At 47.1% G+C, this 20,074-nt stretch overlaps 1 protein-coding gene and 1 pseudogene across 2 annotated transcripts; both read left to right on the top strand.

Annotated features, from left to right (window-relative positions):
* The first annotated feature begins 5,799 nt into the window (after window positions 1-5,799).
* On the top strand, window positions 5,800-9,990 carry LOC311128791 (annotated as a pseudogene). The gene is made up of 4 exons: window positions 5,800-5,823; window positions 6,840-6,958; window positions 9,177-9,260; window positions 9,834-9,990. The product of its transcript is annotated as an uncharacterized misc_RNA (transcript).
* Window positions 9,991-10,973: 983 nt separating this feature from the next.
* Window positions 10,974-12,332, top strand: LOC311129696 (claudin-10-like; the record flags this gene model as incomplete). Its single annotated transcript, XM_084162103.1, has 5 exons — window positions 10,974-11,205; window positions 11,418-11,579; window positions 11,670-11,751; window positions 11,925-12,032; window positions 12,146-12,332. 5 exons carry the CDS (start codon window positions 10,974-10,976, stop codon window positions 12,330-12,332), a joined length of 771 nt encoding a protein of 256 aa, XP_084018229.1.
* Between the last annotated feature and the right edge of the window lie 7,742 nt (window positions 12,333-20,074).

Raw genomic sequence — 20,074 nt, 5'->3', positions numbered from 1 at the left:
CATGCGTAAAACAATAAACAAAACTAACAGAGCGCAAACACGCAGCTCCGCACGACAGGCAAACAACATCACACAATCTAACTAATACAAAACAGGGAACTTATAAGACACGTAATCAGAACACAAACAGACACAGGTGTACAAGACAGACTAAAGCAATCACACCACGAAACATACAACGGTGGCAGCTAGTACTCCGGGGACGGCGAACGCCGAAGCCTGCCCGAACCAGGAGGAGGAGCAGTCTCGGCCGAAACCGTGACAGTACCCCCCCCTTGACGCGCGGCTCCAGCCGTGCGCCGACCCCGGCCTCGGGGACGGCCAGGAGGACGCGGACCCGGGCGCGTGGGATGCCCACGGTGGAACTCAGTCAGGAGGGATGGATCGAGGATGTCCCTCCTAGGCACCTAGCACCGTTCCTCCGGACCGTACCCCTCCCACTCCACGAGATACTGGAGACCACTCATCCGGCGCCTCGAGTCCAAGATGGTCCGGACCCTGTATGCCGGGGCCCCCTCGATGTCCAAAGGGGGCGGAGGGGTCTCTCCTATCTCATCTTCAGGAGTGGGCCAGCTACCACCGGCCTGAGAAGAGACACATGGAACGAGGGGTTAATATTTTTGTATTCAATAGGCAGTTCACATCCTTAGCTAACGTTGGCCACCAGTATTTCACGCTAAGGCAGTGCACTGTCCGGCCAATACCTGGATGTCCAGAGGAGGGTGATGTATGAGCCCAATAAATAAGACGATCACGAACCTCGAGCGGAACGTACTTCCGCCCCACAGGACACTCGGGGGGAGTAGGGTCGGCACGCAGTGCCCGCTCGATTTCCGTATCGACCTCCCATACCACCGGAGCCACCAGACAAGACTCCGGCAGTATGGAAGTGGGCTCAATGGACCTCTCCTCTGTGTCATACCGCCGGGACAGGGCGTCTGCCTTACCGTTCTGGGACCCTGGGATGTATGTGATCTTAAAAACAAACCGGGTCAGGAACATGTTCCACCTAGCCTGACGAGGGTTCAATCTCCTAGCTGCCCGGATGTACTCCAGGTTACGGTGATCGGTCAGAATGAGGAAAGGGTGTTGAGCCCCCTCAAGCCAATGCCTCCACACCTTTAGGGCCTGGACTACAGCTAACAGCTCCCTGTCCCCAACGTCATAATTGCGCTCCGCCGAGCTGAGTTTCTTAGAGTAGAACGCACAGGGGCGGAGCTTAGGTGGCGTGCCGGACCGTTGTGACAGGACTGCCCCAATACCGGTCTCGGACGCGTCTACCTCTACTTGGAATGGTAAAGAGGGATCCGGATGCGCCAGCACCGGGGCCGAGGTGAACAGGTTCTTCAGTTTGACAAATGCCCTGTCCGCCTCAGCTGACCACTGCAGACGAACCGGACCCCCCTTTAACAGGGACGTAATGGGCGCTGCAACCTGTCCAAAGCCCCGAATAAACCTCCGGTAGTAATTAGCAAAACCCAAGAACTGCTGCACCTCTTTTACAGTGGTTGGAGTTTGCCAATTACGCACGGCCGACACACGGTCTACCTCTATCTCCACACCAGACGCGGACAACCGATAACCCAAAAAGGAGACGGACTCCTGGAAGAACAGGCATTTCTCTGCCTTGACATACAAGTCATGCTCCAACAGTCTTCTCAACACTCGGCGCACCAGGGCTACATGCTCGGCTCGTGTAGAAGAGTACACTAGGATGTCGTCGATGTACACTACCACACCCTGCCCATGCATGTCTCGGAAAATCTCGTCAACAAAGGATTGGAAGACTGAAGGAGCATTCATTAGCCCGTATGGCATGACGAGATACTCGTAATGACCCGAGGTGGTGCTAAATGCCGTTTTCCATTCATCCCCCTCCCTAATGCGCACCAGATTGTACGCGCTCCTGAGATCCAACTTTGTGAAGAACTGCGCTCCGCGTAATGACTCCGTCATAGTCGCAATCAGTGGAAGAGGGTAACTGTACTTAACCGTGATCTGATTGAGACTACGGTAATCAATACACGGGCGCAAACCCCCGTCCTTCTTCTTCACAAAGAAGAAACTCGAGGAAACCGGGGAAGTGGAGGACCGTATGTATCCCTGTGCCAAGGACTCGGCTATGTAAGTCTCCATAGCCGCTGTCTCCTCTTGAGACAGGGGATACACACGGCTCCGCGGAAGAGCCGCTCCTGTTTGGAGATTTATCGCACAGTCCCCCTGTCTATGAGGTGGTAGCCGTGTTGCCCTCGTCTTGCTGAACACGAGTGCTAAGTCCTCATACTCAGGGGGAATGCGCATTGCGGGCACTTGGTTCGGACTCTCAACCGAGGTCGCCCCTAAGGAAACACCTAGACATCTCCCTACACACTGGGCAGACCACTCCATAAGAGCCCTCTGTTGCCACGCAATGGTAGGATCATGGGTGCTTAACCAGGGAAGCCCCAACACCACGGGGTACGCAGGAGAGTCAATCAGATAAAACTGAATGATCTCCTCATGACCCCCCTGCGTCGTCATAGTAAGTGGTGCTGTGACTTCTCTGATCAGCCCCGACCCCAACGGCCGGCTGTCTAAGGCGTGGACAGGAAAGGGGGCTTCTACCGGCCGAAGGGGAATTCCAAACCTATAACAAAATGCCAGATCAATAAAATTCCCAGCTGCGCCTGAATCTACTAGCGCCTTATGCTGGGAATGAGGTGCCACCTGTGGAAATCTCACAGGAATACTCATGTGACCAACAGAAAGCTCTGGGTAAGTGGGGCGCCTACTCACCTGAAATGACTCCCCAGTGCGTGACCTGTTGTCCCCTCTCCCAGGAGACCCTCCCCAGCACCTGGCCGCGGTGTGTCCTCCACGGCCACAGTTGGTGCAGGGGGTGGCCCCCCTTGGGTTCTCTCTCCTCCTCTCTCTAGCGCCAGCACCCCCGAGCTCCATGGGAATCGGCTCGGAGGTGCTGGAGGGTGGAATGGTCGGCCCCCACTCGGGACGTCCGCGGGTAGCCAGCAGGGTGTCGAGACGTATGGAGATGTCCACCAACTGGTCGAATGATAGGTTGGTGTCCCTGCAGGCCAGCTCACGACGAACGTCCTCTCGTAGGCTGCACCGGTAATGGTCGATGAGGGCCCTCTCATTCCACCCCGCAACCGCCGCTAGCGTCCGGAACTCCAGTGCGAACTCCTGTGCGCTCCTCTTCCCCTGTCGGAGGTGGAACAGACGCTCCCCCGCCGCTTTCCCTTCAGGTGGGTGATCGAAGACAGCCCTGAAGCGGCGGGAGAACTCCGCGTAGGTGATGGTAGCGGCGTCTATTCCCCTCCATTCGGCGTTGGCCCACTCCAACGCCTTGCCGGATAGACAGGAGATGAGGGCGGAGACGCTCTCGTATCCCGAGGGCGCTGGGTGTATGGTAGCCAGGTAGAGTTCCACCTGCAGGAGGAACCCTTGACACCCGGCTGCAGAACCGTCATATGCCCTCGGGAGAGAGAGCCGAATGCCACTGGGTTCCGGTGCTGAGAGAGGAGGACTGGCCGTTGGTGATGGGATGGAGTAAGAAGGCGTAGGCACCTCTCCAGTCACCAACCGGCGCAGTGTGTTGGACACCTCGTCCATGGCGGCCCCAAGTTGCCGGATCATGGTGTCTTGATAGCTGATCCGCTCTTCCAGCGACTTGGGTGCCGCCGCTGCTCCTGCTGACTCCATAGTTGGTGTGTTGTTCTGTCAAAAGAACCGATGTGGATGTGGTGGAGGAGTCAGGCGCAGGACACAGAGGATTCGTCCAAAAGACTTTACTAGTCCAAAGTGCAACAAAACAGTACACGACCTCGAAAACAAACGGAGGCGAGGGAATTACGCAACATGCGTAAAACAATAAACAAAACTAACAGAGCGCACCGCAGCTCCGCACGACAGGCAAACAACAACACACAATCTAACTAATACAAAACAGGGAACTTATAAGACACGTAATCAGAACACAAACAGACACAGGTGTACAAGACAGACTAAAGCAATCATACCACGAAACATACAACGGTGGCAGCTAGTACTCCGGGGACGGCGAACGCCGAAGCCTGCCCGAACCAGGAGGAGGAGCAGTCTCGGCCGAAACCGTGACAGTGGTCCAGTGTAGCTCAGTTGGTAGAGCATGGCGCTTGCAACGCCAGGGTTGTGGGTTCGATTCCCACGGGGGACTAGTACGAAAAAATTATAAAAATGTAAACACTCACTACTGTTAGTGCTTACTAAAATGTAAAATTATGTCAATCATACTATTAAGTACATTTCTTACACTAAATATAGACGTTCTATAATAATAGTTGTTTCAGAATGTTGCATGTCAATAAACTGATTAAAGCAAAGTGTTTACCGGCACGACTCAAAGCTGCCAGTGATGTTGGAGCCATGCTCCTTACAGTTTACAGTAAACAGATTCCACCATGGTTTCAACAACAGAGCCCACATCAACACTATCCTCTATACACATCGTGTCATCCAGTCCAGAGAGACCTGATATCACCTACTAAAATTACACAACAAGCATCAACGTCCTGCAGCAGTCCCTGCATCATGTGTGTCCTGAGCACACTATGTCAGCTGTTAGCACACCAGGTCAGCTGTTTGTTCACCCGCCTGCAATTATTAATAACCCATCCACAACCGCACGACTATTTGTGATAAAGTGAAAATCAGAGGCCCGCACCCGACCCTAACCCACAAACATAGAAAATGCACTGTAGGCTACAGTCAGAGATGTCAGAACCATTTTTTGACAGGGGGTGCAGGATTTTTTGTTGTTGCCTAATTTAGATGTTTCTACTTATAATGTACTACATTTTGGTAGGCTATCTGTTAGTCAACCTGTCTATAATTAGATACACGCAGCTCCTCTTCTGTCATTAGGTGTTGCCCTGGATGTATGCACTCACTAACTGTAAGTCGCTCTGGATAAGAGCGTCTGCTAAAATGACTAAAATGTAAAAATGGAAGACTAAATTAACCATTGCTCACCAGAATAATGTCATAAATAGATAGAATGAAATGAATGCTTCAATCTATATGACATATCTGCTTCTTTCGCAGAGCAAATACGCTTAGGGACCAGGAAGAAAATGCAATAAATAAAATAAAATATATATATTTTTAAAAGATTTTTTGTGCAAAATGTCCAAATGACATCAGTTTAACCGGTTTTAAGGAAATAGACAACTGTGAAAACGACCCAAAATGTTTCGGATAAGATAACAGTTCGGCTTAGATGCATATTTTATGTGGTTGAAATACTATCAGCTTTTATGATGCTGATAAAGATAGCACCTCTAACTGCAACGTTTACATTTGGTGTATGATTTTACTGCAATAATTGCTTAATTCTGCAGGAGCTAATATTAAGGCTACCTGAGAGGTTATAGACCTACAGTCAGTTTCCAGATTTCAGATTCCATTTAACCCATCTGAACAGCAGGCTACAGTTCCCTTGACGTGCCATAGGCCAACTTGAAGTCCCCGTCTTGTGACTGTCGAATTTGTATAGTGCATCACGCCTCACAATCATCACACATAATATTCACTGCTATCATCCTCTTTTACCACTTCACCAAATATTTCCCAAACATGATTTTTCTGGTCCTCCCTTCTCTTTATCTTCAACTTTCCATTTTGCAGCTTTTCTATTATTGAATTCAACTCCAACATTGTCCTTACGTTTTCTGCCCGTTCGCAAAAGCATTTGGTGATTGGCGTGTAAACTATTTGCCGCGCAATGAGTTACACACTAAAGCTTAGGGAAAACAGGCATTGAGGATGTTGCTCTACCAAGGAGAGGAGGTAACATCGAGACCCTGCTACCACAGAGGGAGGCCTACTGGATATCCTGTTTAAAAACACTGACCCCTAGTGGTCAATATTGACTTTGATCTCAGGCCCTTCTTATGACCAATTATATTTTCTGTGAACAGGTCTTGAAAATGAATGTATTCTTTCTACAGCTTATCAGCGTACACCAAATATGTTCCCCCTGTTGATAATGCTTATTATGCATTATGGTTGAACCAAAATATTACATGTAACTAAACAATTTAATGAAATTGGAAATGTTTAAATATATAGGTGAAATTAAATGAAACAATGTATGTTGATGCTCATGTTATGCTAATGCTAATGCTAACAATGGCATAATATATTCAATATGCTGTTGTCTTTCAACAGTTTCGCTCAATTCATTCTGATTAACCTAGCAATTACGACACACCCCTCACTATTGTCATTGGTTGCACTAATTGCACTGTTTGTCTACATAACCAGGTTCAAGCATTCATGACATCACCCTGAAGAAGGCACAGTGATGCCGAAACGTTGGTGGTTTTCTTACCCAATAAATGACTGGGAGTTTATACATAGAGTGTGCGACTCTCTTCATTTGTTTTTATAACCACGCATTGAGTTAGACACTAAAGCTTAGGGTTATACAGTAATGCCAGAGAGTATAAAAATAATGAAAGAAAAACCTCAATGTAGCCTATAGATATAAATTGCACAATAATGATACATTTATGGATTTTTTTATACGCATTGTTTTCTCCTTATTCAACCCAACCACCAACCACCCACCCTTCATCCACACAATATTTCATGAACCTAAACCCGCCCGCCTGCGGGTTATGAGTAAACCCGCGCATCACTATAGCACACCCATCCTTTCTCATCTGGAACCATCACACACACCTCTTCAGGAACTCCTATAGGAGCAGCGGGTTAGCAGACCCATCCTTTCTAATCTTCAACCATGAGTAAAAGGCTGATCCAGGTTTTTGGCTTCTTTGATCTCAACACTGGGATTACAGGAGGATCACCAGGGAGGCTCCTTCATTATAAAGGTGGCCTGGCACTGGTCCGACCTGTGGAAGGAGTTCTTCACTTACTCGACAGCCTTCACCAACTGAAGATACTTCCCTGTGCTGTGGTTTGTCAAACGTAAGAACACTGTTCAAACATCTGACTTCAGGGTTTCTTGTACAGATTACAATGTAGGAGCTCTGCAAATTGATTCCCATCCTGTTGCGAACTTAATTATTGTCAATGAGAGCAGATTGTAGCTTTATTCCAATGAAGAGAACTCTTGAAATCTTACTTTGTGCTGATCTATAAAATGTTGACTTCTTCTTCTTCTTCTTCTTCTTCTTCTTCTTCTTCTTCTTCTTCTTCTTCTTCTTCTTCTTCTTCTTCTTCTTCTTCTTCTTCTTCTTCTTCTTCTTCTTCCAGCTTTGTTCAGGCAGTGTGAGGTTTGCTCATGTGTGTGGTAACCCTGGGGGATTTCAGTGCAATATTTTGCTTTGTTTGGATAGAATACACATATATCGTAGGAAAAAAAATAAAACATGCGCTTTTGATAGGTGGATCCGTGTTTCACTTTGTCGGTGGTAAGTACTGTCCATGGCAGTTCGGCTCTACAAATGACAGAAATGTTTTTCCATCAACATTTCCTGGTGTGACTGAAACCTCTTCTCAGACATACGGTTGAAGTCGGAAGTTTCCATGCACTTACGTTGGAGTCATTAAAACTCGTTTTTCAACCACTCCACAAATTTCTTGTCAACAAACTATAGTTTTGGCAAGTCGGTTAGGACATCTACTTTGTGCATGACACAAGTAATTTTTCCAACAATTGTTTACAGACAGATTATTTCACTTATAATTCACTGTATCACAATTCCAGTGGGTCAAAAGTTTACATACACTAAGTTGACTGTGCCTTTAAACAGCTTGGAAAATTCCAGAAAATTATGTCATGCCTTAAGAAGCTTCTGATAGGCTGATTGACATCATTTGAGTCAATTGGAGGTGTACCTGTAGATGTATTTCAAGGCCTACATTCAAACTCTGTGCCTCTTTGCTTGACATCATGGGAAAATCAAAAGAAATCAGCCAAGACCTCAAACATTTTTTTGTAGACCTCCACAAGTCTGGTTCATCCTTTGGAGCAATTTCCAAATGCCTGAAGGTACCACGTTCATCTGTACAAACAATAGTACGCAAGTATAAAGACAATGGGACCACGCAGCCGTCATACCGCTCAGGAAGGAGACGTGTTCTGTCTCCTAGAGATGAACGTACTTTGGTGCGAAAAGTGCAAATCAATCCCAGAATAACAGCAAAGGACCTTGTGAAGATGCTGGAGGAAACAGGTACACAAGTATCTATATCCACAATAAAACAAGTCCTATATTGACACAACCTGAAAGGCCGCTCAGCAAGGAAGAAGCCACTGCTCCAAAACCACCATAAAAAAGCCAGACTACGGTTTGCAACTGCACATTTGGACAAAGATCGTACTTTTTGGAGAAATGTCCTGTGGTCTGATGAAACAAAAATAGAACTGTTTGGCCATAATGACCATCGTTATGTTTGGAGGAAAAAGGGGGATGCTTGCAAGCCGAACAACACCATCCCAAACGTGAAGCACAGGGGTGGCAGCATCATGCTGTGGGGGTGCTTTTCTGCAGGAGGGACTGGTGCACTTCACAAAATAGATGGCATCATGAGGAAGGAAAATTATGTGGATATATTGAAGCAACATCTCAAGACATCAGTCAGGAAGTTAAAGCTTGGTCGCAAATGGATCTTCCAAATGGACAATGACCCCAAGCATACTTCCAAAGTTGTGGCAAAATGACTTAAGGACAACAAAGTCAAGGTATTGGAGTGGCCATCACAAAGCCCTGACCTCAATCCTATAGAACATTTGTGGGCAGAACTGAAAAAGTGTGTGCGAGCAAGGAGGCCTACAAACCTGACTCAGTTACACCAGCTCTGTCAGGAGGAATGGGCCAAAATTCACCCAACTTATTGTGGGAAGCTTGTGGAAGGCTACCCGAAATGTTTGACCCAAGTTAAACAATTTAAAGGCAATGCTACCAAATACTAATTGAGTGTATGTAAACTTCTGACCCACTGAGAATGTGATGAAAGAAATAAAAGCTAAAATAAATAATTCTCTCTACTATTATTCTGACATTTCACATTCTTAAAATAAAGTGGTGATCCTAACTGACCTAAGACAGAGGGAATTTCTACTAGGATTAAATGTCAGGAATTGTGAAAAACTGAGTTGAAATGTATTTGGCTAAAGTGATTACTGTGGTTAAGTGGCTACTGATTTATGCTTTCTACTCTTTACTAAGGTATGATTTAGGAACTCCCATTTTTCTTGGATTGTTGGGAGCTTTTTGAATCCTTTTAGGGGCCATCCTCTATGCTGTAACTGTGTACACAGTCCTATTCCTTTAAACAATGTAAGAAAACACAAAATGTACACTCTTAGAAAAAAGGGTTCCAAAAGGGTTCTTCGGCTGTCCCCATGAGAAAACCGTTTTTGGTTCCAGGAAGAACCCTTTTTGGTTCCAGGTAGAACCCTTTTGGGTTCCATGTAGAACCCTCTGTAGAAAAGGTTCTTCATGGAACCCAAAAGGGTTTTACCTGAAACCAAAAAGGGTTATTCAATGGTTCTCCTATGGGGACAGTCAAATAACCATTTTAGGTTCTAGATAGCACCAGTGTATCAGAATGACAGCCGTTCATTATATCTCTGAACGGTAAGATCACATTGTTCCTGCATGCCATCATTGTGATGCCTTCATCCAATAATTGCAATGACAACTACGTTGTAAAAAAAAATGAGAAATTACGACCACAAATAAGTGCTAAATGGCATAAAAAATGTAAGTCCAGGTACTCGTGTGGGTTTGCAAGTTAAAAAGCCTTTAATGTGTGGGCTAGTTCATTATTAAAATACACCAACGCGTTAGAAACAATGTTGTATTGTGTGTTTATTATTTCAGAGTGGTGTATGCCTATGGTGGTCCTGGAAGACGCCCCTCGGTCCGGAGGCAGAACCTTCTACACTGGATAATACAGCCCGCCCAGACAGTACGGCTCCTGTGGCTCAGCAAGAGTCAGCAGCTCCACACTCTCCAGTATCTCCCAGATAACTCCTGAGAAACTGGGCGGCAGGTAGCTTAGTGGGTAAGAGCGTTGTGCCAGCAACCGCTGGTTCTAATCCCTGAGCCGACTAGGTGAAAAATCTGTCGATGTGCCCTTGAGCAAGGCACTTAACCCTAATTGCTCCTGTAAGTCGCTCTGGATAAGAGCGGCTGCTAAATGACAAAAAAAAACAAAAAAAACTGTCAGACAGTGATAACTTGGGGGTGAAGTCTATCATGGAAACATCGTTTTTTTTCCAGCTACATAATTTCATATTGTCTTTTCAGTTCAATGTATATTGCTTTGACGTCTGAGTTTTCCTTTACAAACTTACCACATACTGTTTTCTGTCTGTATGGTTGATATACCCAGAAAATAATTAGTTTCTGTGCTATTATGACATGAGAAGGATCTCTGTATGTAATTATGATATGTTTGAAGTTGTATAATTGTATATAAATAAATATAAATAAATATGCCATTTAGCAGACGGTTTTATCCAAAGCAACTTACAGTCATGTATAATTGTTATTGAATTCATATAAATAAAACATTGGATATGCAATAGCAAGAATGGAATCATTATTGCAGCGATTGCAGTCAACTTACTATTTTGTAAAACCTACAGGCTCTTAAAACCTCTATGGAAAACCATGGCGATGACATAACATGAACACAACCTGTGTTTTTAGGCCTAAACAAAACTAACTTCATGGTGGTAGGATCCTGGATATTATACCAATAACAAACATGGCATGGGTCAGCAAACACCTTGCATCTTCTTCCATCAGTGTGGAGCAAGTAGGTTGTGATGATATACACAAAGAGAGACTCTCCGGTGACGAAGGGGCGGGGGTTGGCAGAGGTAGAATGTGAGCCTTTCTTCTCCAAACTAGCTAACAGTTCTCCTCAGTTTTAGTTCTGACAGGAGCAGGCAACAGCTCTACTGCTATCTTTCCTCCCTCCTGTCTGGTGTCTTTGAACACAGAGAGGCAGCCATGAATTACAGGACAGTAGTAATGTACATGGAGATTGGCTGCTTTGTGATCTGTGTGTGTGGATGGATCCTGGTCTGCTCTACGATGCCCACTGAGATATGGACCTGGTCTGAGGTAGACAGCATCGTTCTGACCAGTTCAAACTACTTCTCCAACCTCTGGAAGGATTGTGTTTCTGATTCAACTGGAGTGTCCGATTGCAAGGGTATCCCATCGATGTTCGGACTTAACTGTAAGTGAAGAATTCAAGTGGGTGAAGGAGTCTTTGTTTTATTATAATAGCATGTCAAAATAATAAAACAACTGCATTGGGTTCTTCGAGAGGCAAGAGGAAAATGTACCCAGGTGCCACAAGGCTGTATAACAATGGATGAGGTATTGTGCAGTAGTGAATTTAAACTTTCATGAACAAACCATGACCTCCTTACTCCTCCTCCTGGACAGGGGACATCCATATGTGCCGAGGTCTGATCATCACATCTATTATCTTGGGATTCTTCGGGGCCATTCTGCTCCTAGTCGGAATGAAGTGCACAAAGATAGGAGGATCTGAGGTTACAAACGCAAGAGTGACTTTCGCTGGAGGGATGAACTACCTTGTATCTGGTAAACATTTTCTTTTTGTTGATGTTGACGTGGCTATTCTTATGGTTGGATTCCTGGGTGAACTCTAACAGTCGAGTTGTCTTGTTCCAGGGTTGTGTTCCTTGATTGCATTCTCTTATTATGGAAACAAAATAAGAGAAGAATTTCAGGATCCCAATTTCAGGGCACAAAAGTGAGTAACATTTATCAATTCTATGTAGATAAAATGCTTAAAAAGGGGTTTAGATTTGTAATCAGTAATATATGAAAACATGTCACAATTATTATGGTATAAGGGACATTAAGGTGTTTACAGTGAAAATGCATGGGACATCTTCATAGCTCATTTTGATCGTATCCCAACAGGTATGAAATCGGAGTAGCTGTGTACATTGGCTGGGGAGGCTCCACCCTACTGGTCGTTGGGGGCCTCATTTGCAGTATCTTTGCGGGGAAGGAAGCATGTCAATCAAGGTGTTTTTTTTCTTCTATGCATTTCATATCAAAAATCACATGCTCTAGATTTCAATTAATGTGCATAGTAAGGGGATCTAATGACGGTTCCATCTCCAATCCAAACTTCACAGCTCAAAGAACAAACACATGCCTGTCTACAAGCTCCCTGATGCCTACATGGCACCTCCTGCTGAACAGACGCTCAGACCGATGTCAACAGCGCTCACAGAGGGTGGAGAGAGCAGTAAAGTTAGCAGTGAGACTCGGAGCAGTAGGAGCAACAGCAAGACTCCTTCCAGTTTGAACGCTTATGTGTAACCTGCTGTAGCAGTCTACAGTTTGACATAATAAGCTATTCTGTGTTCTATCCATATTGTTGTGTAAAGCGTTCATCTGTGGGGGGGGGGGGGGGGGGGGGGGGGGGGGGTTGTGAATGAATGGTTAGTGAAGTTGCAATTTAATAATAGTTCCGTAGCTTGTTTATTTTGACAATCGTGTACTTACATTTTTTTCCACTGTTTGCTATGTATTGCATTTTATTTGTGAATAAAATATTACAAACATATTATTATATTTTCATTCATTAATCCTGCCTAACCTAAATCATACTTGATTTCCATTGCACCCCAATATCAATCGATTAATCAATCATCATCATCATCAGCAGCAGCAGCATCCTCATCAGTTTAAGCTACAGCAGAGCCAAAGATTGAATTTGTGGTAAAGATTCAATTCACAATGAAATAGAACTGTGACTGAGCTACAGCTGTGTATTTTTCAAAAAATTGCCCAATCAGAGCGACCCACGACCGGTAGGCCAAAGATTTCAATAACAATTTGCGGATTGGATTATGCTAAGCCAGGGGCACCGGTCTACGGTAAATGACGTGAACGGGCAAAAGCGGTGAGGGGGGAGCGCCCTTCTCAAATTGAACAGTAATCTGTGTCGCTCGGTCATGTTGTCAACAAGGCAGCATGGTGCATCGTCCAGAAACATACATCTCTTTTCCATAAAATATATGTTAGAATTTTCAAACTAGTTTTCATTAGGTACGCAGATAAAGCGTTTTTATCAAAAGCAATCACTTTGCATGTGAAAACACAGAACCTTACTCATTATTCCACATGCTCCCAAGTCACTTTTGTTTTGAGCCGACTTCACCGTAGGCTTTGAACGGGGCACCAGGCTCACTCCAGGTAGGCAGCACGGTTCCAAAACGAATGCAATCAACTTTCACCCGCAAAACAAGCCTAGGCCAGATAAATTGTTTTTTCTGTGGGTCATTCTCTGCCGAGTCCCCAACAACTGGATGTTCCGGTTTTCAGGCCAAATGGAAAAGAGAGACTTCCGCTTTTGGACGTTAACAAGGCCACACTCCATCTTAACTCCTCCTCCACATTTATTGGATTGGTTGAACAGTGCAGAAGAGAATCTCCCCCGAAAAATCTCCTGGACATCAGAACAGCGATCACTAACCTCAATTTGGATAAGATTTCTACTTCATTGAGTCGGAGGTGCAGGACATACTGCTCACCCCGGACCAGGCCCTAATCCACGAGACTCTAAAAAGAAAAAGAGAGGCCGATGTGAGGGCACACTGACAAAATGTAAAATCAGTAGAGAGCAAACTTGACAAGTTCCATTTGAGACTATCCTATCAACGAGACCTGAAGAACTGTAATGTCCTATGTTTCTCAGAGTCGTGGCTGAACAAGGACATGGATAATACACATCTATCTGGTTTTTCTATGCATCGGCAAGACAGAACCTCAGCGTCGGGTAAGCTCAAGGGGGGAGGTGTGTGTCTCTTTGTTAACAACAGCTGGTGCGCAATCTCTAATATTAAGGAGGTCTCGAGGTTCTGTTCACCTCATTTAGAATACCTCATGATAAGCTGTAGACCCTATTATTTACCAAGAGAGTTTTCATCTATATTTTTCGTAGCTGTCTATTTACCACCACAAACTGGTGCTGGCACTAAGACCGCACTCAATGAGCTGTATAGGGCCATAAGCAAACAAGAAAATGCTCATCCAGAGGCGGCGCTCCTAGTGGACAATGGTTTTAATGCTGTGAGTCAGTCACCGGGGGCTGATACTGTCATGGTTCATGTGGGGTCCAATTACATTATGAAGGGCAGCTCAGAACAACTGAAGATGGATTTTAAAGAACTGATAGGGTCTCTACTTGACACCAACTAACGCCCCATAATATTTGGCCCTCTGCCCTCCCTAAATTGTGGCACTGAACTGTTCAGCAGACTATTAGCCCTCCATAACTGGCTATGAGACTATTACAGCATGTAACATTTATTGACAATTTTGATACCTTCTGGAAACAAAGCTCGTATTATAAAGAGGATGGGATCCACCCAAATCATTTGAGTTCCTGGATCCATTCACAGCATTATAAGGCTGTGTTGAGACAATTACTTATCAATGACCCAAGTCCAGCTCATTTAAACCCTAGCATTGTGTCGCTGAGTTGTCATAATGCTTCAGCAAATGTGCATTATCCTAGGGGAGTTGGAAGACACAATGTAAATAACCTAATTTATGTCCCTCTTACTGCCCTGAATGCCTCTGCTGATCCTACAGCTATTGTGTGCAGTAATCATATGCCTATGAACCAGAGTAATACTGTTAGCACTGAGGTGGTGTGCCCTAGAAGGAAGTCCACTGTGTGCAGTTCACTCTGCACTAATAAAAATAACCTGAGTATGTATACATCTGCTAAGCTTCCCAGTAAAGCAAGAAAAATAATCAAGCATCCCAGAAAAGTGTTAGAAATAGCCCACGTTAACATATGTAGCTTAAGAAACAAGGTCACATATTGAGCAACAACTGTCCCGATTTCGGGACACCGATCCAGTAGAGGTTAATGCTTTTTTCATTGGCAAGATTAGCAAACTTAGGCATGACATGCCAGCATCAAATGCTGACACTACACATCCAAGTATATCTGACCAAATTATGAAAGACAAGCATTGTGATTTTGAATTCCGTAAAGTAAGTGTGGAAGAGGTGAAAAAAGTATTATTGTCGATCAACAATGACAAGCCACCGGGGTCTGACACTTGGATGGAAAATTACTGCGGATTATAGTGGACGATATTGCCACTCCTATTTGCCATATCTTCAATTTAAGCCTACTAGAAAGTGTGTGCCCTCAGGCCTGGAGGGAAGCAAAAGTTATTCCCCTACCTAAGAATAGTAAAGCCCCCTTAACTGGCTCAAAAAGCTGACCAATCAGCCTGTTACCAACCCTTAGTAAACTTTTGGACAAAATTGTGTATGACCAGAAAAAATGCTATTTTAAAGTAAACAAATTGACAACAGACTTTCAGCACGCTTATAGGGAATGACATTCAACAATCACAGCACTTAGGCTTTTGACATTATCGATCATAGCCTGTTGCTGAAAAAACATATGTGTTATGGCTTTACACCCCCTGCTATATTGTGGATAAAGAGTTACCTGTCTAACAGAACACAAAGGGTGTTCTTTATTTATAGCCTCTCCAACAAAATCCAGGTAAAATCAGGAATTCCCCAGGGTAGCTGTCTAGACCCCTTACTTTTTTCAATCTTTACTAATGACATGCCACTGGCTTTGAGTAAAGCTAGTGTGTCTATGTATGCAGATGACTCAACACTATACATGTCAGCTACCACAGTGACTGAAATGACAGCAACATTTAACAAAGAGCTGCAGTTAGTTTCAGAATGGGTGGCAAGGAATAAGTTAGTCCTAAATATTTCAAAAACTAAAAGCATTGTATTTGGGACAAATCATTCACTAAACCCTAAACCTCACCTAAATATTTTAATGAATATTGTGGAAATTGAGCAAGTTGAGGAGACTAAATTGCTTGGAGTAACCCTGGATTGTAAACTGTCATGGTCAAAACATATTGATACAACAGCAGCTAAGATGGGGAAAAGTATGTCCATAATAAAGTGCTGCTCTACATTCTTAACAGCACTATCAACAAGGCAGGTGTCACGGTTTCGGCCGAGGCTGCCTCTCTTCCTTGTTCGGGCAGGCTTCGGCGTTCGTTGTCTCCGGAATACTAGCTGCCACCGTTGTATGTTTCATGTTCGTTTGCTTTTGTCTGTTTGTTGTGACACCTGTTCTCGTTTAGCGTAATTAGTGTCCTATAAGTTTCTCGTTGTGTTTGTCTAGTGTTGTGTGTGATTGATTTATGTCTGTCGTGTGTTGTGCTTGTATTCGCATATTCACTCGGTTGAGCTTCACTCCACTGCGTTGGAGCATTTACGCACATGTTTAGTGCGCCTTTATTTTTGTCGCCTTCGTGCGTAGTTTCGCCTTCGGGCAAGTGTGTTCGTATTTTCCTTGTTGGAAATTGAACTAAAGTCTTTTGGACTATACTTCGGTGTCCTGCGTTTGATTCCACCACTACACCCACCTACAGCACTCTTGACAGAATCACACACCTTCAAGAATGGAATCAGCAGGAGCCGCAGCAGCCCAGGCGACGCTGGAAGACAAGGTTCGTGAACAAGGTGACCAGATCCGGCAGATGGGGTCCGCTCTGCAGGAGGTGATCACCACCATCCGAGGCTGGGGGACTCCTCCACCGCCATCCTCCCTGCCAGCACCATCGGCCAGTCAGCCCATTCCTGCTCCGGAACCCCGAGGAGTTCGACTCTCGCTCCCGAGGGCCTATGATGGGACCGCGGCCGGGTGTCAGGGATTCCTTCTCCAGGTGGAGCTGTACCTGGCCACCGTGCACCCGGCGCCCTCGGGACATGAGAGCGTGTCCGCCCTGATCTCCTGCCTTTCCGGGAAGGCGTTGGAATGGGCCAACGCGGAGTGGAGGAGGATCGACGCGGATACCATCACCTACGACGAGTTCTCCCGCCGCTTCAGGGCGGTGTTTGACCATCCCCCGGAGGGGAAAGTGGCGGGGGAGCGTCTGGTCTTCCTCCGGCAGGGGAGGGGGAGTGCCCAGGAGTTCGCCCTCGAATTCCGTACTCTAGCGGCAGATGCAGGGTGGAATGAGCGGGCTCTCATCGATCACTACAGATGTAGTCTTCGCGAGGACGTCCGTCGGGAGCTGGCCTGTAGGGACACCAGCCTCTCATTCGACCAGTTGGTCGACATGTCCATCAGGCTGGATAACCTGCTAGCTACCCGCGGACGTTCCGAGGGGGGTCCATCCATTTCACCCTCCAGCGCCTCCGAGCCGTGCCCCATGGAGCTCGGGGGCGCTGGCGCTAGAGAGAGGAGGGGTCGGCTTACGAGGGGGTCCATCTCCTGCACCAACTGTGGTCGGGGAGGACACACCGCGGCTAGGTGCTGGGGATGGCCTCCTAGGGGAGAGGACAACAGGTCCCGCACTGGGGATTCCTTCCAGGTGAGTAGGCGCCCCACTCACCCAGAGCTCTCTGTTGCACATTTCTGTATACCTGTGCGTTTTCCACAGGTAGCACCTTATTCCCAGCATAAGGCGCTGGTAGATTCAGGCGCGGCTGGGAATTTTGTTGATAAGAAGTTTTGTTTAGCCTTAGGGATTCCCCTTCTTCCTGTTGATGTCCCTTTCCCCGTTCATGCCCTAGATAGCCGTCCGTTGGGTGCGGGCTTAATCAGGGAGGTCACTGCGCCACTTAGGATGTGTGCGCAGGGGGGTCATCAGGAGATGATTCAGCTATTTCTGATTGACTCGCCTGCGTATCCGGTGGTGCTGGGCATGCCCTGGTTGAGTACCCATAACCCATCTATTTCGTGGCAGGAGAGGGCTCTGATGGAGTGGTCTGCCCAGTGTGTGGGTCGATGTTTGGGCGTTTCCGTAGGGGCTACCTCGGTGGAGAGTCCAAACCAGGTGCCCGCATTGCACGTTCCCCCTGAGTATGGGGATTTGGCTATTGCATTTAGTAAGTCGAGGGCGACGCGGTTGCCGCCCCATAGGCAGGGAGATTGTGCGATAGACCTCCAGGCAGGAGCTGCGCTCCCACGGAGCCATGTGTATCCTCTGTCTCAGGAGGAGAAGAAAGCTATGGAGACTTACATAGACGAATCTCTGAGACAAGGATACATACGGCCTTCCACTTCCCCTGCGTCCTCGAGTTTCTTTTTTGTGAAGAAAAAGGATGGTGGTTTACGCCCGTGCATCGATTACCGTGGTCTCAATCAGATCACGGTGAAGTACAGTTATCCACTCCCGCTGATTGCGACCATGACTGAGTCATTGCATGGGGCGCGTTTCTTCACTAAATTAGATCTCAGGAGCGCGTACAACTTGGTGCGCATCAGGGAGGGCGATGAATGGAAGACAGCCTTTAGTACCACCTCGGGCCATTACGAGTATCTTGTCATGCCATACGGGTTGATGAACGCTCCGTCAGTTTTCCAATCATTCGTGGATGAGATCTTCAGGGACATGCAGGGGCAGGGGGTGGTTGTGTACATAGATGACATTCTCGTGTACTCGCCTACCCGTGTCGAGCATGTGGCCCTGGTGCGCAGATTGTTGCGGAGGTTGGTGGAGCACGACCTGTATGTTAAGGCAGAGAAGTGTCTGTTTTTCCAGGAGTCGGTCTCCTTTTTGGGGTATCAGTTGTCTGCGTCAGGGGTGAAGATGGAGGTAGACCGGGTGTCAGCCGTGCGTAATTGGCAAACACCAACCACTGTGAAGGAGGTGCAGCAGTTTTGGGGGTTTGCGAATTACTACCGGAGGTTTATCCGGGGTTTTGGACAGGTGGCAGCTCCCATCACGTCTCTTTTGAAGGGGGGTCCGGTGCGTCTGCAGTGGTCTGCCGAGGCGGACAGGGCGTTTGGGAGGCTGAAGGACCTGTTTACCTCGGCCCCGGTGCTGGCGCATCCGGATCCCTCTTTGCCATTTCAGGTAGAGGTGGACGCGTCTGAGGCCGGTATAGGAGCCGTGCTTTCACAACGGTCAGGCGCGCCACTAAACTCTGCCCCTGTGCTTTTTATTCTAAGAAGCTCAGTCCGGCGGAGCGAAACTATGACGTAGGGGACAGGGAGCTGTTAGCCGTGGTACAGGCCCTAAAGGTGTGGAGGCACTGGCTTGAGGGGGCTCAACACCCTTTCCTCATTTTGACGGACCACCGTAACCTGGAGTACATCCGGGCAGCGAGGAGGCTGAACCCTCGTCAGGCAAGATGGAATATGTTTTTGACCCGGTTTACATTTAAGATCACGTACATCCCTGGGTCACAGAACGGTAAGGCAGATGCACTGTCTCGGCGGTATGACACGGAGGAGAGGTCAGTGGAGCCCACTCCCATACTGCCGGAGTCGTGTCTGGTGGCACCGGTAGTGTGGGAGGTCGATGCTGAGCTCGAGCGGGCGTTACGCACCGACCCTAGTCCACCGCAATGCCCGGAGGGTCGGAAGTACGTTCCGCTCGAGGTTCGGGATCGATTGATCTATTGGGCTCACACGTCACCCTCCTCTGGACACCCTGGTATCGGCCGGACAGTGCACTGTCTTAGCGCCAAGTACTGGTGGCCCACGTTGGCAAGGGATGTGAGGGTTTATGTTTCCTCCTGCTCGGTGTGCGCCCAGTGTAAGGCGCCTAGACATCTGCCTAGGGGTAAGTTACTACCCCTGCCCGTTCCACAACGACCATGGTCTCACCTCTCGGTGGATTTCCTTACTGACCGTCCTCCTTCACAGGGGAATACCACTATACTGGTCGTTGTGGACCGGTTTTCTAAGGCCTGTCGTTTGCTCCCCATGCCGGGCCTTCCTACCGCCCTGCAAACTGCCGAAGCACTATTCACCCATGTGTTCCGGCACTACGGGATACCCGAGGATATTGTGTCTGATCGAGGTCCCCAATTTACCTCCAGGGTCTGGAGAGCCTTTATGGAGCGGTTGGGGGTCTCGGTGAGCCTCACCTCGGGTTACCACCCGGAGAGTAATGGGCAGGTGGAACACGTGAACCAGGATGTGGGTAGGTTTCTTAAAACATACTGCCAGGACCGGCCGGAGGAGTGGGCAAGGTACGTTCCCTGGGCCGAGATGGCCCAGAATTCCCTACGCCATTCCTCCACTAACCTAACCCCTTTCC

The sequence above is a fragment of the Coregonus lavaretus genome, assembly GCF_964263955.1.
Source record: "Coregonus lavaretus genome assembly, chromosome: 5".
Classification (NCBI taxonomy): domain Eukaryota; kingdom Metazoa; phylum Chordata; class Actinopteri; order Salmoniformes; family Salmonidae; genus Coregonus; species Coregonus lavaretus.
Note: the sequence above shows the minus strand (reverse complement) of the source record. Positions and strands in the feature narration are given on the sequence as shown.